The sequence below is a fragment of the Nipponia nippon genome, unplaced genomic scaffold, assembly GCF_047370975.1.
Source record: "Nipponia nippon isolate SJK-2023a ecotype South Korea unplaced genomic scaffold, ASM4737097v1 scaffold_9, whole genome shotgun sequence".
Classification (NCBI taxonomy): domain Eukaryota; kingdom Metazoa; phylum Chordata; class Aves; order Pelecaniformes; family Threskiornithidae; genus Nipponia; species Nipponia nippon.
The window spans coordinates 4,228,638-4,243,741 of record NW_028262413.1 but is presented as its reverse complement, the minus strand read 5'-3'; the positions used below and the strand labels follow the sequence as shown (position 1 = coordinate 4,243,741).

At 41.9% G+C, this 15,104-nt stretch overlaps 1 protein-coding gene across 1 annotated transcript in view; it reads right to left on the bottom strand.

Annotated features, from left to right (window-relative positions):
- Window positions 1-15,104, bottom strand: part of LOC104016881 (netrin-4) — a 55,150-nt gene that overhangs the window by 17,109 nt on the left and 22,937 nt on the right. Inside the window, exon 4 of the mRNA XM_009469826.2 lies at window positions 114-240. Coding sequence (XP_009468101.1) covers window positions 114-240 — 127 coding nt within the window. The remainder of the gene's footprint in view (window positions 1-113; window positions 241-15,104) is intronic.

The window sequence follows — 15,104 nt, the reverse complement described above, 5'->3', positions numbered from 1 at the left end:
TGTAATGGTACCATTAGTGCAAACTGACAGAAGTCTTTGTTAGGGAACTTTGCCTGCTGGCATGGTGAGTGCTCATCCTGAAAGCCTGGATGAGTAAACTCCCTCCCACTTACTTCTGCATTCATTTGGCGCCCCTGTTTTTCCATCTCCTGGCTTCCAAGGCTGATCATTGTATAGCGGTGCACATTTCTCACAGTGGTCCCCTGCTGTGTTGTGTCTACACACACACTTCCCATGGACCTGTCAGGGGAGAGAGAATACGTTCAAATAGCTACAAGCAAGACCATGGTGGAGGGCCCAACAGCCTCACGAGGAGGTGGGACTTCTCCTGCATAGCTCCCACACAGCTGCCTGGCTCTCTTAGGAACCCCACAGAGCCTGGAGCTTAAATGTGTAGCTTTCTCTCTTCACCCAGTCACTAATGATGTAGATTTTTCCTCTATCTTCCAGTTTAAATGCATGTGGCAACAATTTCTTTTTAACTCTCCAGTTGGATGTTTTACTACTCCATTGATGAACAGCCTCTAGACTACTTAAATTTAAATAAGCTAACACAGCTTATTTTGATTTACAAGTTCAGCACAAGAGCATGCAAAGAGCCTGAGCAGGCAGTCACCTACAGGCAGTGTCAAATACTCTTGGCTAGCAGAGCTGAATCACAGGAGAGCACAGTCTAGCAGAGGATGCTCGACCCTGTCTTACTGGACATTAACAGTGGTCTGGAAGAGAGACTAAATATAAGGCAATGAAATGACCGTGAATTACTAAATTATAAATTGTTAGAAGGATGAGCAAGTCATTCTAGACCTGCACAGTTAAAAATTGTAGCAAAAATATTAAACCTAGAAAAATACCAACCAGTATACCCACAGAAAAACAATCCAAACCACACTTTCTGTGAGAGGAAAGTGCTGATGTTTGAAGAGACTTAGGTACAGTAGGCACCAACCTACCAACTTACATATATATGTGTGTGTGTGTGCGCGTGTGTGTATATATATATATAAAAAATAGGTTAGCAGAAAAGGCCCAGTAAACTTTTGGGCTGTGTAACTAAGAGCGCTGTAACTCCAAGTAGATAGGAAATTGTGCCTGCAACGCTGTGTTCAGTTTCGAACACCTTATTACCAGATAAATGAGAAATTAGAAGATGTTCACCAAAACCGAGCAAAAGCTGGCATGGCTGAAGAATGGGGCTGATCTCCAAGCACTAAGCATATAAACCCACCTAAGCTAGGAAACAACAGCTCAGAAAATATTTGAGGGGGGGAAACAAAGAAGTGCAAAAAGTCTTGACTAAAACTGGCTGAATAGTAGAGTTCTCTCTGTGACTATGTGCTTGAAAAATTACTTGAAAATAAAAAACTTGCTTCCTCTGTACTTATCTGCCTTCATTAGAACACAATAATGATTTTTAATCATGGAAATATTCTGATATGTGTCAGTTTTGGAATCAGGTATTCACACCAGAAACCTGATCTTGGAAACTGAACTAGTCCAGCCTTCAAATGGAAAGTTACTGTTGAAACTGGTTCTGTTCTCAAGTCATTTCACACACTAGGAATATAATAGCCACTTCCACTACAGACTGTGATTTGGTGCACAAGATTCTGTAGTATCAAGCCACATCCAAGAAGTGCTTTACAGGAAGGTTTTTATGTTGTGGCTTTTGGTTTTGTTTGGGTTTTTTTTTTAATTAAGAAATAGGATTCCAATATCTGTTTGCAATGCCTCAGAGAAAGGATTTCCTGGAGAAGTTATTTGAGGAAATATGCAGCATAGGGAGTGGGAGAAGGGGAAAGGTGGTACCATAGGTCGTGTTCTACACTCATCACAAGAGAAGCTGCTCATTAGTGGTATTTCGCATGCAAGGAAACACTGGTACTGGAGTGGGAAACGCAGAGAAATCAGGGACTAGACCCCTCTCCCTCCGTGCGCTGTTGAGTATGCAAAGCTCTGTAACCATCGTTACAGCTCTGGCCCACTGTATGTTACACAAAAAGCAGAGGCTGAAATTTCATTTTGACTGGGGTGTGAGTTGAATCTAATCCTTTAATCTCACCACTAATGTGAGTTATGTTTCTCCATAGTCTTTCCTGAAAGTCTGACTCCCCACTTCCCCCATCTCGCATAGCAGGTAGCTTGGGATCAAGAGAAACGTTCAAAAGAGCAGTAGCGCAAATGCGCTTCCCTGCCCCCAAACTCATCTCCCTGCAGCAATTTGCTCTCCGCTCCCCTGGTTTCTAATCCTCCCAGACCAGATATGTCATGTAGCTAGCAAAGGGGACAGGCTGCAGCTGATGCCATCGCCCCTCTATGGCCAGCTGGCAGATTTGCTGCTGCACAGAGCGGTTGGCTGCCTCCTCACGGAAGACTGAGCACAGACTTCAGGGTATGCATTTCTGTCAGAGCTCAGCACCAGTAAACCTCAGGAGGATACAGCATGTAGCACATTACGTGATGCCTCTCCAGACCTTTGTACAAGAAAGTAATCTGTGTTCAAAACACTAAACAGGGTGACAAATTACAAAGACAAAAATACTAATAAGCAACAGTGTCGGGCTTTTCCCTATTTGCGTTTGGCTCTTCAGGCTTATAAGTTTCCCCCTGTGGACCCAGTGACTGCTTTTCAGAAGCCGTAGAACAGAGAACAGGACCAGGAGTGAGAAAAGATAAAATGAGCCTGACCCCGAACCATAGATGTTAATGTCCTCAGACTTCAGACTATCTGAACTTTACAGCTCAGTCCAAAATGGATCAGAACTAAAATCTTGGATCCAGTCACTTCTTAGGAAAATGCTAGTGTATTTCAATGCAAAATTTGTAAGTTGGCCCATTGGGTTTTGTAGACATATATACACAAACTGTGCATTCACTATATAAAAAAATTACATTAAAGAAATGCTGAGATTGTACAGTTGGGAAATGGTAGAATTAAGCCATGCAATCTTGTTTTAGCCTCAAATAACATGATCAAATATTCATTATTCCACAGGACCCTGTGCTTACAGTGCACAGCACAGATGGTGCGAACACTCATGAACAATTATTCAGAAATTAAACGGAAAATTCAGTGAAGGAGTCCAGTTGTTCTTTGGAGGTAAGTAGATGCGTTAGTTTGCTCATTGCCCACTGGTTTGTTGCAAACTGTAGTTTGTGGAAGCTGTCTAGGAATGGCATGTTGTGAGTAGGACAGAGGCATAAAGGAAGCTTCCTGCCTGTGATCCCTGCTATTGAACAGTTTACCAAATATATGTGGAAGGATGACTGGCTTAGACAAAAGGGTTGAAAAGCCAAGCAGCCAGCAGACAGGGGAGCCACTGAGCAGTCATAAGTAAACAGTGGAGCTGGCATGGAAGTTTTTTTAGAAAGTGTTAGGTCTGAGGACTAACCTTTTTTGTATAGGTTTAAGAACAAGGAAAAAAGAATTGATGGGTATTGGGGCAAAGGTAATGGATAATGGAAGAGAAAGCAAGTCTGCCGTGTGTTATCCGTAGATGGGTATCTCATGGAAGATTTTTTTCAGTGGAGCGTAATCTCAGACAGCATTCATAGGTGAAAACAGCTAAGGGGGAATGTGCAACATGAGGTGACAAAGAAGTACAGAAGGGAGTTGGATAGGAGAAGAGAGCAGAGACAAACAGCTTAAGTAGAACACACACGAGAAAGGTGATTCATGGATGTAAGCAGCCATTGCAGAAAGACTGGTTAATGCAGGAGAAAATGAGCTGGGGAAGAGACCTGTTACACTTAAGTGTGAGGTGAAATAAGGGTAGGCGAGGTGGCTGCAAGTAATGAGACAAACAATTTGTTCTGTTAGAGAGGAAGAGATAGGAGAGGCAGCCAGAGACCAAAGTCCAGGAAGGAACAAGAATGAAATACAGGAAGCTGTCAGATAAAATAGGAAATAGGATATCTGCTTAGGGAAGGGAGAATGTGAGAGTCACACTCAACACCAACACAAAGAAAGCAGGCATGTCCCTGACTTGTTATTCACTGCTGAAGCAAGTCCACATCTCTCTCACAAAAGTGGGTCCAAAAAACTAGAAGAATATGCTCTCTACCAAATGTAAGACCTCAGGATGCACTGTGTCACACTGGAACACAAAGGTGATCATGCCATCAGAAAAGTACAGATTCAGGGGAACTACACTGATATTTTTCTATGCCCTAGAAAGCAGGGTCAGAGTGGTGAGATAATAATGATTAAGGAGATGATTGTCAGGGAGCAGCAAGGACCAGTTGCTCTTTTAGGGCTGAAGAGCTAGAAGCCAAGGGTTATCACAGCAGAGACTGGGCCATTGCTGAGGGGGCACCATCCTGAGCACAGTGGGCAGAGCAGGGAGCTGATACCACAGTCCATTGACAGCCCCAGACACAGCAAGGGGATGGACCAGGGGCAATTCAGGAGCAGCAAGAGACAGGCCCAGAAACAAGGTCATAACATGGGTTCAAAGTCCATCTAGGAAGCAGAATGAGAGACAAGCTACAACACAGGTGGAGAGGTCCACCAGGAGGGAAGCTACCTGCAGCATAGGCCCAACATCCATCCAGGAGGCAGGGATGCAGACAGACACACCTACAGCATAGCTCAAGGAGGGACTGACAGCCCAGGGCTGAGCTTAAATGGAGCCCCCAGGCCAATGGACAGAGAGTGTGGGGAGGAGTCCCAGGTGGGGCTGGGCAGGGCTGTTCACGGAGCTGGCAATCCAGGTGGAGTGAGCTTGAAAGCAAGGTGTGACAAACAGGGGCTTACATGAGATTCATGTAATCAATGAGGAAGTCTAGCTGTTTTTTAGCTAAAGCCTGATTAGTTTATGACACAGATTTATATGACTACATATGTATTGGTACAGCAGGAGAAAGATTGAAATCTAGGAGGTTTCTGTCTCACATCTCTCATATTTCATTTTATCCTCAATGTTCAGCATGTGACACTGCGTCACTCGACATATATTGATCCTTAGATACAAAAGTATTTAGGCCTGTATGGGCTTTTCCACAGTGCTCATTACTTCAGAAATACTATGGAATTTATTTTTATGACACCTCCCTTCATCTTCTTCTCCTCATTACTGTGATAATGCTAGTAGTCTCCAAAGATCTTTCCCATTCATTGGAGCATCGTTGTATTGAGAGTTCACTTGCTCTGACAAATTTTTTTGAAAGTGGATGGTGCCTTCCCAAGTTATTGTGGGGAATGGATCAGAGAAATAGATGCACTGGCAGGCAGGCAGACTGTGTGATGATATAAACCTCCACATTTCATAAAACCAGTCTGAAGTACTGTACATGCATAACCTGTAATAGTTTGTATTCTTCCAGTCCTGCGTTCCAAGTCCATTCAGCCAGGGTTAATTGTGTCACTAATGCATGCTATGAGCTTTGAAAGATGAAAACTGTTGCTTTAAATACTGATATTCTGGCTGCATCAAGCTTCCAATTTTCTAATCGGCTTTTGCAAAGGGTAGAAGTTTATAGGCTGATATATTTGCAGTTGGAGGATATTATTAGTCCGGAAAGGAACAAAAATGTTATGCTGTACTCTCAATCACCATCATATTGGCTTTAATGGCCGCTTGAAAGCAAGCTCTGCTTTTGTGTTTTGCCATAGCAGCTACGTTCTCAGGCTGTGGTTTCATGATGTAAAGTCTTTGGGGGCAATCTTGATTTGAGACAGTTCTGCTTTCCTTACCACTTCTTTCTATGATATCACCCTCTGCATCATGCCCCGAGTCATGTGTAAATTGGGCTGTGAAACTAAACCATGTTAAAAAAACAGTTAAAACCGCTTTTTTTTCCCTTGGCACTAGTATTTTTAATCTGGGTTAATTCCCTCATCTGCCTCACAGTACAGTCGTGCTGTTACAAGTCTGGTATTGCTGCCAAAGGCTTTGATTTGTACATCTACCACCTGAGCAGCTTTGAATCAGGACATAGAGGAGGTTATAGCTTCATGGATTTTAATGCCAGGATGATCAGTTCCAATCATTTAGCTTGACCTGCTATACTAAGCCATGAATTTCATCCAGTAGTTCTTCCATGGAGCTCAGGAACTTCTGGTTGATTTATAGCAAATAGTGTAGAGCCATACCCTGCTTTCATACAACGGTTCCAAGAAATTACATGATACTTATTCACCCTTGACTGCACAAAGTCGCTTCACCTGAGTTCTGATCTGCAGCTGAGAGAGCGAGTGGAAATTTTCCATCTGTTTGTCCTGCAATTTTTTGATTTTTTAAACTCTGTTCAGCTTGGTATAATACCTGAAGCCTTTTGCTTTCTCTCTGCCCATTTAGTTTCTTTTACCTTTTGTCCTTTCAGTAAAAGTTGTGGTTGTTGCTCTTTCTCCTGGGCTATTCTCAGTCTATTTTGGGGCTTTTTTCCTAATGAATGAAGGTTACATTTGGAAGCCTTCCAGAACAGAGCAACTGTTGCTGATTCAGAGAAAATGTTTGTCTTTGGGCTCTCTATTCACTTTGTAATGTCGCCAGAGAAATTTTGGATACAGCAGTTTGCAATGACATCAGAGGCTAGTCCCTTACCTGCTTTTAGTAAAACAACTCTTTCTGGGTCATTTTGAGTAGTTAAATACAATACAGTGTCTGCTATTCTGCTTTGTTTCTCTTACAGTTCAAATGGGCTCTGTTGTCTCTCCAAGTGAAGAGATGTATCCATGCAGATTTATAATAAATCCTTCGATATCAAGTCCTGAGGAGAGCACATATGACTTCTGAGAGGCCAAATTAAAAATTTCCTTCAACTTTTTCAAATTCACAAAGACCTAAAAGAAGAGGTGGCTTGGGAGTAAGTCCCAGATTACAGTGCCTGCTATGGGTAGATTGACAGTTCAAATTCCTGCTCTAGTCAGGAATGAAAAAAGCCATTATCTTCCTATGTCACTTGCAGGTTTCTGGGAAAAGGTCTAATAAGTGTGTGTGTCTAAAAACTAGTACACATATGGGCGTTTGCTGAGGGAACTGAATTTCTGGCTCGTACTTGGTCACTTTGGTAAATTAAGTCTGAGGGAACTTGGCAGGGATGAGTAGAGCTGGGACATTTGTGGCAAGGCCACCTGAGCCCATACAGGTTTTGGTCTCCACAGCAGTGAGTGAATGAGCTGCCGCTGGTTCCAAATTCACTGAACAGGTCATGGTGAGGAAAAATCAGTGATAGTGTTTAGTTGAATATTAAGACTGGCATCACTAAGACCTTTTTGAACAGTAACAAAAGAACAGGATAAATAGACCAGAAGAGGTACAATATTGATGCTTCATGTGAGGGAACATAACTCAGCCTGTGACAGTTTCAAGACACAACTCCATCCTCTGCCTGAATTCACCTCCATCAGTCTTTACACACACGCCTGGCTGTGCCTTAGCCCACATTTCACTCTGCTTTCTTATTGTTTTCTTTTCTGAATGCTAGCTTGATTTTTATTCATTTTGGGGCTAAGCTGTCCTCTTATTTTTACTTACAGTGCCAACTCCGTTATCAGCCTGTAACAAACTGCACACAGGTAACAGCTGTCACGCTGAAATGCGGCCCCTGAGTTACAGCAGGTCACCAGCTCTTGCTGAGTGTCTTAAGCACGGAGGAAGCAGAAAGGGGAGCAAGGCTCAGTATTTTCGTAGGTGAATGCCTGAGTCACAGCCTAATGAATAAATACACCATTCAAATCTCCTGACAGTGAATGGCACAATTGAGTTTGGTCTTGTTCAAGGCTTTGTTCCTGATGCCACTGAACAGTCTGGCCTGACTGCCCACCTTTGCTGTAGAAGGACCCAGAATTAGTTTTCAGGGGAGGAGGAGATGGGAGAAGCTCTAGATTCTGATATATGGACACGGATTTGTGGATTTACAGGTCAGGCATAATGGGCTAGCACACTGTGGACAGTTCCGAGAAGTTTGGACATGACCTGTTCATTCAAGATGCAAAATAATTGTAATTTATTTTGTAATAAGTCTGGCTAATTCCAGCAACTGCCTCAACTTAGCTGGGTTTCTACTGATTAATCCACAGTGACTCTAGGGGTGCGTGATTGAAAATCCACTCCCAACGTGGGCCTGTGAGCTCTTCTCTGAATTTTTACCTCTGTATTGAGTGAACTTGGCAGAATGCATAGCTCCCATTCAAGTGAAATTATGTTGAGTAATGGAATGGATGAAGCCAAAAGAAAAATAGTTTTCTGCAACTTCTCTGCAGATGGCTGCAGCTTGGAGAGTGGGGGAAGGGCAGGGCTGAAAGAGGCACAGGACCAGCCAAATTTATAAGGAATCTGGGAAGGGAGAAAAAGGGTGAGGAAGTCCATGATTTAGCAGAAAACTTGTGCACAGCAAGGAAAGGATTCTGAACGCCTAAAGGGTGCAAAGCTAATCCCCAGGACCCTTCCAGCACAGTGAGTGAACCAAGGCGAGGAAATATATGTAGGATTTGATAACTTTTGCGCCGAGTGATATGGAATTTGTTTATAATCCTGTGCAAAATGTCTCTGTATTTTGTGTGCACCTGCTGCCAAAGCGTGAAAATGCAAACTCCATGCACCCACAAGGTGCAACTCTAGAAAGATTGCTTAAATTACTGGGACATTTATTGGGGATGAGTGAACTGGCTGAAAGGCCTTGAAAAGCCTTGCTAAAACATTGAAAACTTTTGTTCTAGTAACAGCTAGGTGAGCCGAGGACAGAAACAACATAGCAGACTATTCAGTCCCAAGGGAGCTTAAAAACACAAGGACTTAACGTGAGGCCAAACACAGCAGCTCCTATGATTGTCACATCGCAGCAACTTCCTAGCATTGGTGGCTGTGTCAAATTCAACTTAGACAGACCAGTATATATTGCATGGAGCTTAAATGAAAGAACCTCAGAAATATGCTGTACTATGGGACATCAGAGAGGTAATGGTGGCACGTGGTAGCTGATAGCTGTGAGACAAAGAAATTATTTCTCTCTCTTAGACACACGCATACAGAGACTTTTGTAGCTTTAATGTGAAATGCAATCCTTAAAAGAACTATAAGGCGTATTTTACCAGCCCTAAATATATATTTACAAGTGTTTCCAATCAAATGTTTCTACTGTCAGGGTTATTTCACAGAGATGAAAGTAGCAGAGAACATTGCTTAAGTGATGAAAACAACAAACCCCACTATTAATGACAGCAATTAAGCAATGAATTTAAAATACTTTTAAGTAGCTCACCCGTAGCCATTGCTTTTAAGAAAAGCTATGTCTAAAGACTGATAATGTCAGATAGGAAATTGTTTGCTACCTCATCCCACAAAATAAGAGGGGGTTTCCTACAAGTAAGATGAGTGTCTGCATGGGTGGATCTACACTGAGCCCTGATTCAGGAAAGCATTTAGGCATGTGTTTAAACACCATTCCTGAATAGGCATGTTTTTCTGATTTGGACTTCAGTAGTAGTAAAAGACATTTCCACAACAATAATAAAATGTAGGAAAAACTTGTTGACTTTATAATTGCAGAATTCCTGCTGACTGAACAACTGTATGGATCATACCGTCAAAATTGTGGTTATTGTATAAACCATAGATACTCAAAACATCATGTTGATGGTATGAATGCCAGATGCTCTGGCTGCAAACCACAGGTTCTCAGTAGTGCTCATGGAGAACCTGCATGGATATCAAGTTAAACACACTGATTATAATCAGAAGAGGGTAGAAGCACAGCCCACACACCCTATGCGCAACAAGCAAAAGATGCGGTATGCCTCTTTCTTATATATTGTCAGGATACACCGAAGTATCCAGGTTAGCCATCTTTCGTAAGATGAAATAGCACTCACAGACTAATTTAATTTCAGAGCTCAACAGAAGGCAGGGTACGTCCCCTCTAAAAGGGAGCGTGTCGGCCAGTGCAGGTGGATGAGGCTGCAGAGCAGCACAAAAGTTCTCCTGCTCTTGCCTGCACTTCAGTGGGCAGTGCTAAGTGGAAGGGCAGGGGGTGGGCAGAGCCTTCTGCTAAGCCACCTAGGAATGGCACCTGGAACCGTTTTAGACCTAACATTACCTGAACCTTACTTGAATGTCAGTTCAGAACTGGGTGAACTACTGCTTGCATATGTCCCTGCTATTCCAGCTGACATGGCTGTAGTGCAAAGTAGTGCTGATTCTGTTGGGAGGGGAGGACAATCTTACTAAAGTTTGAGCCTAGTGTCAAAGAACCAGCAATACCAGAAATGTTCACAAAAACTATGGAGAGGAACCCAGATTACAGATCTGTACTGAACAGGACTCTGAAACCTTTTAGATCTTTTCATCAGGACTACTACTGCAGGTTTTGTGCAATTCTAGGAGACACCTGATGTAGCATCTGAGTTGAAACTATAAGAAACCTAACCAGAATGAATACATTTTTTGAAAGGAAACACCCCAGACACCAACCTAGAGGTGTGCTTGAATTTGGAGGATACAATATATCTAAAATAAAGGGGGAATATGTACCATATTTTCACTTGGATTCAAATTTTTAACAACTCAGAAGGACAGGGATGTTGATTTTTGGGTTGGCCAAGAACCAACTCCTGGCAGTAATGGAGGCATTGCTTTAATGTGCTAGTCTTCCTCACAGTCGCTCTGAAACAGCAGAACCATGGGATATATAGGAAAGCTCTGGTTTAGATTTATTTAGGTATTCTTCAGTTAAGGTTTCTGGTGACTTTTGTGAGATTGTGATAAAATAGGATCTTCCAGATGTGACCTGCAAGACAAGTCTGAATATCCTTTTCCAGCTTTAATCTAACTAATCATTTGAGAACTTAACTGTCATTTAGAGTCACAGTTTTGAAGCACATCTTCCCCTCGGAAAGTAGGAACTTACTAAAACTATCCACTAAAATTAAAGAGAACCTTTCCATGATGCTCCCCTGTCAGCTTCTTTGTCATCTCTGAACACAAATATCTGTAACTTTCTCATCCACCTGCATGAGCCCACAAGGATTCCTGTGAAATGCTTTGGTCCACTGTGGGTAGCAAAGGTGTCAGCAGCACCACTTTCTTTTCATGTAGTTCATGTAATTCATGACTACTTTTTGCTCCATAGTTTATGTGATCTTCTTCTATGTGTTCAGGTCATTACGGGCAGAGCTTGAAGTCCATGTTCAGTTTAAATTTTTGGAAAAAAATCAGCACAGGGATCTGTTTCTAGAATTTATTCTGATGTGATCTAGAAGCTCTTGTAATCTTTTCTTTTTTTTTAACGTTCTTGACACTACTCACATAGTTGATGTACACAGGGTAACTTTTTCTTAAACAAAACCTGCTCTTCGAGTTGCCAGCTACAACAGAGAGCACCTCCCACATCTCTGAGTGCTGGACATCATACAGACTGGCACAGCTTGCATCAGATAATGTGAAAACTTAGCTGGGGATTATCAGTAGAACTGCACAAGATATTTGAAGAGGAGGTAATATTTGCAAGGGATATGACAGCCAAGTCACCTAGAAAATTGCTGTAGAAAAACAAGTTTTACCTTCTGTAACCTCCATTATGCTAAACAAGGACTCTTACTCAGTGTCCTGGTTTTGGCTGGGATAGAGTTAATTTTCTTCCTAGTCTCTGGTATAGTGCTGTGGTTTGGATTTAGTATGAGAATAATGTTGATAACACACTGATAGTTTAGTTGTTGCTGAGCAGTGCTTACACTGGTCAAGGACTTTCCAGCTTCCCATGCTCTGCCAGGTGCACAAGAAGCTGGGAGGGGGCACAGGACAGCTGGCCCAGACTGGCCACAGGGCTATTCCGTACCATATGATGTCCTGCCCAGTATAGAAACTGGGGGAGTTGGCTGGGGGGCAGTGTGATTGCTGCTCAGGGACAGGCTGGGCATCAGTTGGCGGGTGGTGAGCAATTGCATTGTGCATCACTTTTTTTCTGTATTCTTTTATCATTATCATTATTATTATTATTGTTGTTGTTGTTGTTGTTGTTATTATTATTATTTCCTCTTCCTCTGCTGTCCTATTAAACTGTCTTTATCTCAACCCACGGGTTTTACTTTTCCTATTCTCTCCCCCATCCCTCTGGGGAGGGTGAGCAAGCAGCTGTGTGGCGCTTAGCTGCCGAATGGCGTTAAACCACAACACTTAGGACCAGATCCTGCTCCCTTTGCAGTAAATGGAAAACTTTCCATTTGCTTCATTGTGGAGGATCAGACCCAGAGGGAATCTAGGTTGTCTCTGTAAACAGGATAAAGAAGCAAAAGAAACATCCAAGGCAACTTGTAAGAATTTCCTCACAGTGTAGGTACCAATAATTAACAAGTAAAAAAATCCTAATGCTTTATATAAAAACATTTTAATCACATTTGCTTCCCTCTGTCCATGCTTGCTTCTCATGGGCTAGAAAGACAACTGTGAAATGTTTGGCAAACAGAAAGGACTTTGGTCTAGGTTCTGTGTTCTGTCCATGTGCGCTTTCTGCTTTGTAAACTTTGTTCTGGAAGCACGCCTGGACTCAGCTAAAATGTGTCATCAAAGCAGATCCTAAACCTGACAGCTCTTGCTAACTTTGGTGGAGCTTAATAAAGAAATAATTTACTGTGGAGCAACACATAACTTTGTACATGCTGCAGCAACAATACCTGGGACAGGATTACGTTCCATTGCATGCAATGGTAGAAGAAGACTAGATGTATTCAGGAGACCAGGCCCTGGCAGTTGTTTCCCTTATAACGGCCCTCCATTTAAAAGAAAATGCTTCTCTGTACTTTCTGCGGCAAAGTGCAATCTCAATAATTTCCCTCACTGACAGAGGAGCTACTTGTAAGAGTTGGAATAATACAGGCCGTGAAATTCAGAAAGGAGAATTTTGTCCTTAGCTATTATAAGAAGCTATTTAAGTTGGGTATGACGTCTCTGTGTCTCTTTTTTTTGGTCTGAGGAAAGGAAATAGAAAACAAGAAAACATCACTGTCAGTAGCAACAACCCCCAAATTCAACATATGTTTGTCCAGAAGTTTCTTGCCTATTGTTTACAGCTCACATCTTCATTTCTCAAAGTTTTTCTCCTGTCAGACATGATATTTTCAGTAGTTAATAAGGGAAGTGTGATCTAGATAATTTGTGTTGAGGTGGGTGCATGGCTTGTTAAAAAAAAAAAAAAACCACACATTGAAAGAGTAATTACTACTGATTTGCTGCCAAAATAAGAAGTCAAAGGACATTTCCATTGGATCCTATGGAAGTCTACTTTGAACCTTGCTGTACTCGGTATTTTCACAAATTACTTACGACCAAATGCATGAAACTATCTAGGATTTCAAGCTATGAAGAACAATGTACCATTTGGAGATCAGTTTTACCATTTGCAGTTTTCTTGTATCCATTCGTTTCTACAGCACTGTGGTGCCTGTGACATTACTTCTCATAGCAGTTCATTTCTTGTTGGCAGCCTCAGTGGAGAAGCCAGAAGCTGAATGGGTTGTCATGACTGAGCTGACAGATCCACAGATAAACTGATCATTGACAGATCATCCAGTAGTCATAGATCATCTAGTCCCTCCAAAATGATGTTGAAAAGTGTTGGTTCAAAAGTATCAAGAAATTTGCTTTAGTTTTCTCCATTATTTAGCCTTCATATAGTATCAGTCTAGCAGTGTTAGAGGCATTACAAATGGAACAGATTTCTTTCAAGAGTAAAAAGAGCAGACTTACAAGTTAGCACAATTATGTCTCTTCCAAGACCTAAGTGCAGAATGATCTCAGTTTTGGGGCCTATCCCATGGCAAACAATTACAGTTGTTTTCTACATGGACTTGCTTTTGTTATTGTCAACTACAGAAAATAAATACGTTGTAGGAGGACTCTGAACTCTTAAGAAACTGCAACTTCTGTTACTTAAGCCTTTCTGTGGAGGTCTGTATTTTTCCAGCATTTTATTTAATTACTTGACAGCAGCCCAGGAAACATGAAGCTGCTCTGCCTTCATGCTGTGGTATCACCCACGCTAGCCACATTAAAAACTGTGTGTCTTGAGACTTGCTCTGCCCATGTGTTCGTTAAATATTAGATGCGGCCAGTGGAATAAATCAGATTATTTCTGGACACGTAGTGTTTGTTTCTAACATCTCTTTTCCCCGTCCTATTTTAGTCACCATGTGACTGAAAGTAGAGCACCTTCCCTGTCTCTGCCAAGAAATTGCAAGATGACAAAGATTTTTGTTGCAATGTAGTTTGGCTGATATGAAATGTATCCTCGGTGTTCACTACTCATCAACAAAGGCCTTTTTCTTCTGCACGTAGGCAAGGAGATTACCATATTGTAAGATGCAAAGTTATACACTTACACAAACTCCCTCATGCTAACTATGTAAAGCAAATCCTGAGATCTGTACCTGTGTGAACTCTCCCTTCACCACTACGATATCATCATTGGTAAGTATTAGATAAAATGTAGAAGGATCCAGGAACTTGGCTCTTCCAGGAGTGCATTTTCATTGCGTATTTGAGAAGGAGCTAGGGTGCAATGACTAAAGCACAGAAAACAGGAGCAAAATAGCATTATCATCTTTACTCCAGACTTGTATGACCTGGGAGTAGAATTTTAAATTTTGACCACCTAAGGTTTCACACTTCTCGGGTTAGTACAAAAACCCAAAAACTAAGGAAGGATACGGTAGGAACCTTCCAATCATATCTGCAGAATGAGCATCAACTGCTGTCCATGATCACTGGGGGAGAGGGGACAAGAAGGAATCACCTTGATTTGCAGCAGAGATTATTTAGGCAGGCACTAAAGAAGAGCTTTCAAAAATGTTGAAAATGGGAACAACTACTGAGGGTTGCTATTGAATCTTCTTCATCAGAGATTTTAAAAAACTAGTTCAACAAGCAGTCAGTGGTGAATGGCTTAGGTATGCTTGATCATACCTTTATGCAAGGACTCAGACCAGCTCACTTATGGTCTTTTCCAGCCCTCATCTAGAATTCTAGAGGTAGTTAAAGCTTTTCTAGGAAGCTTCCTTTTTTTTTAAAGGAAGGCTTTTCTCACTTTTCTCACCGCTGCATTTGAATCCCTGCTTAGGCAAAGACTTGCTAATATCTGTGCCTGTGCGAATGATGTGATGCATCCACCCT